We start from the raw sequence: 10,552 nt of genomic DNA on the forward strand, positions 1-10,552 counted from the left end.
TTTAGACACACCCTACATGTGACCGGAATTTTTTGACAGGACTCAAGAGTGAAAGAGTACCATGGGCATTTGAGATCTAATTTTGTAATTTACATAGTATTATTCACAATTGAGTGTAATACAATTTAACTCTGAGGTGAAATACAACCCAAAGAAGGGACCCTATTTTAAAACCTACATCCCTGGGGGTGTAGTGAGCATTTTGACCCAAGTGTTTTCCAGAAATTAGTGCTCAATGGTTGTTGCAGAGTGAAAGTAAATTTTTCTGCAGATATGCTATTTCAGTGCCAAATATGTTGTGCCCAGCTTGTGCCCCTGGAGGCCAACACTGCATACATTTTTAAGTCGATACTCACTAGTACAGTGGTCATGAACTGCTGTTTGGGCGCAATGCCAGGATAGGAAGGACCACCATTTGGCTTATGGAGCTCAGATTTTGCATGGCAGCTTTGTGGGGGGTTTTACTGGTATTTTAATTTATAATGTGGGGACACATGTAAGCAGAGTGAAGTGCATCAGAGCCTACTAAGGTGGTATAGTAATGGGGGAAATAAATAAAAAATAATCCATAGATGTGCGGTGCGTGCCAAGGCCTCATGCACACGGCCGTGATTTTCACCAGCAATCTGAGTAAACAAACATGCAGAGAAGACGCAGATTGCATCTTCTCTGCAGGCTATTGAGCCCTCTTCGAATAGGGAATCGCTATGACATTGACGACACGAGGCTCCCTAGCAACCGCTTGAATGTACAGAGAATACCCTTTTAAATGGGCATCCGGCACGGAGATCATACCATTAGTCCGTTAATTTACATGGTGAGAGCAGGAAGGACGTAAAAATAAAAGTATCCAGTTTCTTAGTCTGCATTACTTCCATACTGAAGAAAACATATTGAACGCAATTGTAGGATATCAACTCAAGTGGAGTAAATCAGACCACTGAAAAATACACTGAAATTGTGTTCAGGACTAAAAACCATGATAAATCTTTTAATGGACAAAAACAAAAAAAAAAAAATATGTATTTGCACAATAGAATGGCAAAATAACAAGATGCATATATACACCCATTCACAATAATTCACTTTTAATATCCATGAAAAATTAGCAATGTAAGCATATCAAGGTCTTGGCAAATCATGCGCTCTATTTACACAAAAGAAAAAAAAAAAGAAGGGGGAGAAATAAGTCATTAGATTACCCGATTTTGTATGAAAGAAAAATATATATAGGTGAAACAAAGTTAGAATGCTTTGTCTTTTTCAAGGCTTTACGTCCAGGTAGTACTGGCACAGTTTTCTCCAAAAGTTAACGTGTACATTGAACATAAGACAATGCTGTAAGAATGTACACAGTACACGCCTGAATATGTACCACAATTGCAAATTTCATAAATTTTTACACGGCTTTGTAAACAAGTTGTACACCATTAGATCTACAAACCTTGGATTTATGAATCACGTATTTAAACATTCGCTCATGTTCTTTCCAGTTTCTCAATGCTACACATGCCAAAGACTGAAAATCTCTTGATCGTTAACTGTACAAGTCACAGAGCATACATTTTTTAAAGTTCATAAAAAAATGGAAAAAATAATTACAAAAAGGGGAAAAAATATATTTCTTAAGCAGAAATAGGGGGTGGGGGACTGCAGATTTGCAGTAAACGTTCGAACAGCCACATACTGAACTAGATTCTTGAGTTGAAAACATTGGGTCTTAATGCGGTTTGAGTCGAAGAAAGAAGAGAAACCGCAATAGTAGTCTTAGTTATATGTAAAACTGCTAAAACAACGTGTTCCAATCTTTTGTGGCTTCCATTAGATGTCTTTGGCCATGTCCAACCCATTCATCCTGATTGTCAAAAATCCGACCACAGAACCAGCAGTTGAATTTAGCTTGGAGCTTGTTCGCAGGTGTGTTTTTCACAATTTTGTAATTGTTCTTACTGGTTTTCTTTAAGGTTAACTTGAGCACAAATCTCTCCTTTACAGGGCTCACAGGTTTTGACCTTCGATGGCGCCTTCCCGATAGTCCATCAGCAGAATCCAACAGTTTTGACTCTAAAAAAGCTTCAAGTGTTCTTTTGGACAATGATACTTTTAGAACGTGTCCATTGAATTTTGAGATGGTTCTCATTAGGTTAACAACCTCAGGAACATCCGCATCTGGATGGTTCAACACAACAACTGGCTGATCCCTTCGTGGATACTTTATAGGTTGATTAGGACTGAAAGGATAAAGTCTCAATGTCCTTACAACTTCCTTAGAAGGCGATGGTGAAGGATCCTCTGGAAGACTATCCACATCCACTTCACTTGCGTAAGACTTTGCCTTGCATTTTCTATGCAGCATTTGCTTTCGTGGCACATCCACTAAGACATCAACCACTCTTTTCTTCGTCTTAAATTCAACATCCGCTTCGTAGCTGCCAGAGTCCGACGTTTTTCGTTTCAAAGTCTTGTTTTTAGAGTTTGAAAGGTTCATGTTACTTTGCTTACATTTCAGTTTAGATACCTTTGAACTACCTGAAGAAGAAGGTTGTGACCCTAAATCATCTTCATTTGTGGAATGAAAATGTTCTTCTGACTGAACAGCACTAGAGCTAGATCTCAGGCAAGGTTTTCTTTCTGTTGGCTTACTTTGCAAAGAATCTAAATTGCTAACTGTTTTTGTAGGTGCATTACCACCATATCCATCGAGCGCATTGATATCCTCTTCCTTAATTGATGCTGAAGGAGTTGCACCAACTTCATTTTTACTCCTCAAGAAAGCAGACTGTTGTCCATCCTCGGGTTTCTTTGGTAGGAGTTTCTGGTTGATACGGCTCATCTGAACAGGTCTCTGGGTATTTGTGGACATCGTTTTTGGTAAAACATAATTTAAAAGTACTGCTTGTTTTCCATCGGGCAAAAGGGCATATACGGGCTGTTTCTGGAGAGAGTCGGGTTGTTTATTAGCCTCAAAACTCCCAGCTTGTGTTCTTGAACCGTCAGAATTTAAACAATACTGAAGAACATTTAGGTTTATTGGAAGCTTACTTCCTACAGCCGAACCAGAAACAATGTTAGCAGGAACAGTATTTGAGGAATTACTCATGTTGGTCTTAAAGCCATAAGGTAAAGAAGGTCGCTGTAACCTAGGAAGTGCCATTTTGCCTAAATTGTTCACCGTACCAATCACTTGTGAACTTCCGTTGGTAACATTTCGGATGGTACCAAAAGGCCCATTAGCGATGGTTAATACCATGCCAGGTTTTGTGTTGACCATGACTGGAGCATTGAATCTGTTGCCACCAGGAAACGTTGAGGTGCTGGATGCGCTCGTCTGATTAGAAATTATTTTTAAGCCGGATTGGTTGGTTGGTACAATTGGTAGTACAAACCTATTAGAACCTGAAGGATACAAAATCGTGTTTGCTTGCGACATTCCAGAAAGATGTGAATTATGATATAACTGAAAAGGTGTTGGACCGCCTGAAGGTTTTGCCGTGCAGCTCATTTTGTCTTTTGCCAGTTGCTGGTTAACTATTGCATCAGAGTGTGTTCTTAGAAGCTCACTTACTCTTTGGGGGTGAGAAGTTTTCATACTGGATCCAGGAGATACTGGTTCCTGTTTTAAGAATACAGCGGATGGTGTATTACCGTTTTGTAGACGACTGTCGAATTTTGCAATGGGGTTGGACAAAGGTTGTCCTGGGTTTGACAATGGTTGCTTTGGAAAAGCAAATGCATTACTTCCAGGATGTGGACTTTGAGAGTTTGGCATGCAGATTTTATCACTTAGCCTTTTATTATCTTGCAGCATGTTGTGTAGGTAAGTATTTTTTGCAACAGGTTTTGGGTCTGATGGGCGATTTTGCAAAGAAAATACTGATGTAATCCTTGGCATGAAGGCTACATTTTCAGGCTTATTATTATCTGCTGCCCTAGGCATTCTGTCGTTTATCTGGGCATTTCTTCCTGGAAAATCATTTTTCGAAATATAGTTGGGACTTGTACCAGAGAAATTTCGAAGAGCACTTGCTGTTGATGCATGCAACATTGAGTTGTTAGAGTCCTTGCCGCCATGCAAAGGCTTAGAAGATTTTGGCCCACTAATTTCATTATTTTGCGGAGGTCTGACAAAGAATCCAGTAGTTGGGTCTATACTTAGGCGAGAAGCCGATGCAGCGGATGGAAGCATTCGATCGCTAGATGATTCATACGTGTGATCATTGTCAAAAAACTGCTGCTCGTTAATATTGTATTCTCCGGGCTCTTGTTTAATTTTCCGCACAAAATCAGAAGCAGAGGGTGAATTTGTTTTATTAACACTATTCACGTTTTTATGTATTGGTTCATGAAACTGTTGTCTATAAGCCACAGCAGCAGCAGCCAACTTGGACATGGATTCATTTTTTCTTGCCATTAGAGAACCGAGTGCCGTTGTTATGTTTCGCAATGACCCGGGCTGTTTGTCTGCTGGAGCTGCAGAAGCCGGAATGGAAGGAGGTTTATAGGATGGTGTCGACCGATTATCTTTAGTGTTAGAAGCTCCATATGATCCGGGCATAGAGCTATGAGAGAAACGTGGCAAACTATTTGATGACTGAGGTGATGGTTGTGAAGTATTTGAAGTCTGCTTATTTGTTGGCAGTAATTTAATAACCAGATTTTGCTTCCCGTTCACCATCTTGTAGCCCACAAAGGTTGCCGTGTAATTTGCTGGAACTGTAATTTTGTTATTTTTCACCATTAGTACAGTAGGGCCATGGACGGCATTTTGCAAAAGACCCATATTACCTTGAGTGCTTGCATCTTCTTTGTTACACTTTATCGTGGTTACAGATGGAATGCCATCATTTACAGCTTGCTCCGACTCCGTGTTATATCTCGAAAAGTCTTTTGGAGGTTGAATTTTATCTGAGAATTTATGCTGAAACCCACTAGTGTTATCGTTACAGTCTCCGAGCTTTTCCAGGACAGGGTTGTTGCCGTCATGCCTCCAGAGTGAATTATCCTGACTTTCAGTTTGATATCTTTTTAAGACCAGCTTCAGTCCAGCATTGGTCTGTACCATCTGCACTTTAGAACTGTCCTGTACAAGATCGTCTCTTGTATGAATGTGTTCTCTGTGCCGGGCTAAAATGTGTTTTACTATAAAATCTTTCCGCATTGCACTGTAATTGCAATACTGACAGCTAAATGGTAACGTAGTACTGTGTCCTTGAAGATGTCTCTGAAACTCAATTTTGGAGTAGCTGATGTGATTGCACTTTTGACATGCATACTCTATGCCGTTGTGCCTATGAATGTGTTGAACAAATGTTCCAACATCTCTGGTAGAAAATCTACATTTTGAACAGTTAAAATGGCCATTAACACAGTGCATAACTGTGAAATGTTTTGTTAAGCCCAACAAGGTATATAAATAGTCATTGTTACAGATTTCACATTTTACTAGCGCACTCCGGTGAGTTTTTCTATGTTGTTTAAATGCTTGAAAATCATTTGCGGTGAAGTTACACATTTCGCAGGGATAGAGTGGCAGCTCTCCATTGTGACATATAAGAAAGTGTTTTTGAAGATCATTGGGGCTATATCGGATTCCATGTTTGCATTTCTGACAAAAGAAGTGGAGAACCTTTGCAGATATATTGCCTGAATCATCATCTAGGTTTGGTTCTATTTTAATGTCTACATTTGCCGCTTCAAGATTGTCAAGGTTATTTAGATTTCCTTTAGCCAATGATTTCCTGGCTGTCTGTTTCTTGCATGGGGACTTGGACGCCATTTCAGCCATGTCGCTTAAAGCGAGATCTTCCGGTGCAAGATTTATGGATGAGTCAGGGTTTTCCTCTATTCCATGCATGCTCCTTTCATTTACAGAAAACGATGAAGACAGAGTGTTTGGTTCACTAATAGCAAAAGCATCCCCACTGAAGTCCCATACAGCATCCTTTGAAGATGCAGATCCTTCAATGTCCATAAAAAAGTCTTTACTTGGTGATCTCATTATACAACGTGATTAGATCCTTTTAGAATTTTGGATGTGACGCAAATTCTTGATTTCAAAATCACCTTTGTAAGAAAAAAAAAAAAAAAAGAACAAAAAATATTAAAAACAGAATATACCATACTATAAAATATAATATACCATATTATAAAATAACATACCATGACACACAGTAACGTAATTTCATCATAAAAGAAGATTATACTTAATATGTCTAAAACAGTAAAACATACAAAATACTTATGATAGAAAAAAAAATTTGGAAAGCAATTATTTAGGAAAAAAATAAATACAGATGGTAAAACGTTACTTACCTAAGAAAACATCATGTTCTTCATAAATCCCCCGTTATACTTCTGAGCAAGTATGGAGAACCTAATTAGGGAAAGAAATGATACACCTTAAAAATATGAAATATTGAAAATATCAAGTTATACGATATTATAAGATTTACAGATATTTTACCAATACCAAGATATAGAAATACCAAGACATATCCTACCGGAGACCTATTTTTAATGCAATAAGCTTTTATCCAAACTTCAATGTTTGCAGGTAGTATGACATAATATTTACATCAATTTCTGTATCAGTTTAAAGGCAATTTGTTAAGAAAAAAACCATACATATTATACATATATTAATATAATGCTGGGATTTATTCATAAATTACATTGGAATTATATAGGCAAGAGTAATCAAAGAATGAATACTGTAAAAAAGAAAAAACTAATTGGAGATAAGAAAAGTATGCCACTATAAATATGTGAATAATAATGTGTAATAATAATAAAATAAATAATCTGCCAGCAATGAACGTATAAAATTGCAAAAAAAAAATTGTGATTTAAACAATTTTTCAATTTGATCCTACAGAGGCTGAAAAACTCGCTAGCAAAATCGACACGCTTTCCGTAAAATACAAATGAAACACAAAATATTTTACATTTCAAAACATGTTGAGAAAGACATCAACACTTGAAACATATTTAAAAAAGGATGCCCCACCCTCGCCCCCGCATTTGTGATTACATTTACTGGTGGCTTCAAAAAGCTGGCATTGATAATTACTAAGTTTTCAAGTGTAGTTAAAAAAAAAAAAAAAAAAAGGAAAATAAGTCACTAGTTTAAAAGATAAAACATAATCTCCTCTGTCAAAGTTCTAACATAACATAAAAATACTAATAAATAAATCCTGGCGCATTTGTCACAGAATGGCGATGGATACTGGGACATTTATTGCAAAATTAAATAACATCCAAGAAATCACTCGGATCAACAAGCAAAGAAAAAATATTAACGCCCCAACAAAGCCACTAACAGACCACCGACACCCAGTACGGCTGCGAGCAAACTATAGCCCTGGCTGATCTGGCCGGCCTACTTTGGCTATCACAGGAAAAGCATAATACTAGATTACAAAAAAAATTAATAAAATCTATCTATACATATTACCCACATACAGGCATACATTTTGAGCTGGTGTATAAGTTTACAAAAAAAACAACGTAAAAGGCATGTATTATCCATGCTAACACCAGAGCCATGTAATAGCGCATATAAACATGAACAATAAATGGCACAGATGCTTTAATCACAGACGTTGCAGCCTGGAAGTTACTATGATGATGTCACTATGGACAAATTATTTTTTCTTATATAGTAGGAGCCAATGTTAATGTTGTTTATTGTATTCTTTCTTTCAACACAACCTTGTGTGTGACGGTTACACATTAAAAGATAAAAAAAAATAAACATAATTGAAATAAAAAAAAAAAAGGTCAAAACTCTTTTCAAACTTTATTGACAACTTTACTAATGTCCACAACACAAGTTTCTCTCATACCAGGTCCGTCCTAAGCAGGGACACACCCCGGCTCCACCTCATGTTGCACTTACATTCAACATAAATCTTATGTTAATAAATATCCATTTTCTCTTATGCAAGCAACGCCTCGTCCTCACACACTACTCGTTGTGCTACTATATTTTTACTACGCTTTGTAGCTTACATCGTCCATCATATGACTGTAAAGAGTTCTTTATCCTCCCCAACTGTTACTAACGTATAGGCCCCTATTCATCTGATCCAATGGAAAACAAACTCTCAAGATTAGTGATTAACTTGTCGTTTTTCTTTTACACTTTTAGAATTGCTAAAAAATATGTCAACTTAAATGAAGTTTGTTTGACCTCAAATGTCATCCGAATACAATGCATCTCTCCCATACAATAACATAAACCAGATAACAACGTTGTTTCATTGACTTAGAAACTACCAATAAAGTCTACTTGATTCTCGTAGTTCACCAAAACTAAATGGCAACTGGCAATAGTCATGTACTTCATGTTCAGCGTCCAATATTGCAAATTATGTGTAAATGGACGACGTGAAAAAGAAGGTCACAAAGATTAGTTCAATCTCTATCAACAATGAAATATATATATATTAAAAAATCACCCAAAAATTATTTTGTAACCTTTCCATCACAAGCGATTATATTAGTGTATTATTCATTTTTTGGTGTCAAATAATGGAGGCAGTCATGACATTTATACCATTCTGAAGTACAGGTTGTAAACTCATTAGCAGTTTACATAGCGAGTTGATTGGTTGCGAGACCCACTAGTTGGCCGTCTACTCTGCAAAGAAGAATTCTGCAAAACTACTGCTGTGAAAACAACAGGTTAATAATATTCCAAAGCCGACGCTGCAAAGTAGAAAACGTTGCCTATGCACAAGAAAAATAAAACGCATGGTCAGTAATAACGTACGAGACGCCGATCACGCTAAACCCAAGTCAGTCCTAGATAAAGTGCGCGCTGGACACGGACGGTGATGCAAAAAAAGGAAAATGTTCTTGGTTATGCTTAAAGTTATTTAACGTAAATCGGTCGCATTCACATTTGTTATAAATACTTCATCTTCAATAGCATTTTTAGCCAATGTCGGGGCAGGGGGTTCCAACCTTAGAACCTCCCCTCCCCCCAAAGACATTATCTCCAGCCTAGGGCCAATTCCTGCACGCTCAGGACTGCACATAAAACGGACGCCATTAATATCTCGATTTGCCTTCCGTAAAATGAACCCCCACCCACTCTGTGACCCGGTTTCCTATTACTGAGAATCTGCTTTCGAGGGCTGAACCCCCTGATTTTAAAAAAGGGGCGTCAAACGTCAATGCACGTTAAAAAAATAAATTAAAACAATTAAATACTATGAAGAAAATGGAGAACCCCGTCATATACTGCTGAACCCCTATCCCCAATCATGCAATGAACTGGCCACTATGAGCCCCCCCCCCCCCCCCTGCATTACTATACACCTCAATTTTCTATATAAGGACGAGGAACCCAACAGTGAAGCCAGGGGGCTCTAGATATTCGGGGTGGGGGTTCTAGCGAACTCAACGCCCCCCAATAAATTAACGTGCTGTAATGAGCATAATGAGTATAGAAATGCAAAAATGCATAAAACTGTTCACTAGTTTATGCTGGGAGGCATCTTGCATAATACAATTACACACATATGGTTAATGCAAAAAGATTGCTAAGGCAAATAAATGCAATGGCTGCGGGGGGGGGGGGGGAGACATTGTGCAATGCATAGGGTATACCACAACACACATGCCTGCCATAATGCAATAATCATGTATACAAGTGGGGTGAGAGGCAACACCGGGCACTCATTGCTGCAGTACAAGACATGGGGCTCAGCACAAGAAGGAGAGAAGGATTAGAGAAGGGAAGTGTAAGAGGAGAAGCAGTGGGGAGCAGGCACGGCGGAGGGACACTGCAACCCCCTCATGTGACTGATCACACATAAAAGAGTGCGGCCATTTCATGGGGCGTCATCCATGCGGGCAGCGCTCGGGGTCCCCTCAACCCTTCCCGATCCCCCCCGCCGCCAAGTTTCCCCAACTTTCGCTAACTTTACCAGGCACTATTTAACCGTTCCCCCCGCCCGACATTCCCCATCCGCCCACGTCCACTGTTACAAAGTCAACCGAACTTTCCACCTCACCCATTAAGGCAAAACCCGCTCTCTCCCGTGTGGAATGTCGTCTCCAATGCCCGCTTCGGCGTCCGTGCCCAGGCTGAAATTGAAATTACCTTGTTTTCCCCCCTTCATATGCTGCCCGAGTCACCGTTGGCGGCCATGACAGTTACATCCGGGGATTGTCCTGGTTTCGGTAGACCTAAAATGGACTCCCAAGCAGAGACGGCGGAGTGATCTGCGCTCCACCTTGTCTCTGTGATGAGGTCCCTCTCCCCTAGAATCATTGTTGCATAGAACCAATGTTGTGTTATTCTCTGTGTCATGTCTACAACGCCACAGCCAGGGATTCATTTCTTACTTGCTGCATGAGCTTTATTGCTTCCTATATGCTTTGTTTTTGCAGTATCATCGAGTTTGAATGAATCCCCATGGCATAGAGCAGTGTATATTGCTGGCACTATTTGTCATCATGTGCTACATTTTGTGTATGCAAAACATCCTGTGGAAAATTCCTTGTGTAAACCCCCTGTCCTCATGAAGCAATGAATAAAAGC

At 39.0% G+C, this 10,552-nt stretch overlaps 1 protein-coding gene across 2 annotated transcripts; it reads right to left on the bottom strand.

Moving 5' to 3' along the window:
* Positions 1–1,071: 1,071 nt before the first annotated feature.
* ZNF518A (zinc finger protein 518A) lies at positions 1,072–10,306 on the bottom strand. Of its 2 annotated transcripts, none has more exons than XM_075843236.1 (3): positions 10,112–10,306; positions 6,313–6,373; positions 1,072–6,063 (listed from the first exon to the last, which is right to left on the bottom strand). In XM_075843236.1, the coding sequence occupies exon 3, from the start codon at positions 5,996–5,998 to the stop codon at positions 1,787–1,789; it is 4,212 nt and encodes a 1,403-aa protein (XP_075699351.1). In that variant the 5' UTR covers positions 5,999–6,063; positions 6,313–6,373; positions 10,112–10,306; the 3' UTR covers positions 1,072–1,786. The 2 variants fall into 2 exon arrangements, with proteins under 2 accessions (XP_075699351.1, XP_075699352.1); XM_075843237.1 differs by having other exon boundaries at positions 10,023–10,306.
* Positions 10,307–10,552: the final 246 nt, after the last annotated feature.

Source organism: Rhinoderma darwinii, chromosome 11 (assembly GCF_050947455.1).
Source record: "Rhinoderma darwinii isolate aRhiDar2 chromosome 11, aRhiDar2.hap1, whole genome shotgun sequence".
NCBI lineage: Eukaryota > Metazoa > Chordata > Amphibia > Anura > Rhinodermatidae > Rhinoderma > Rhinoderma darwinii.

Bases quoted from the DNA above. Each gene is read 5' to 3' on its own strand.
- ZNF518A (XM_075843236.1), bottom strand. From the start codon at position 5,998: ATGAGATCACCAAGTAAAGACTTTTTTATGGACATTGAAGGATCTGCA.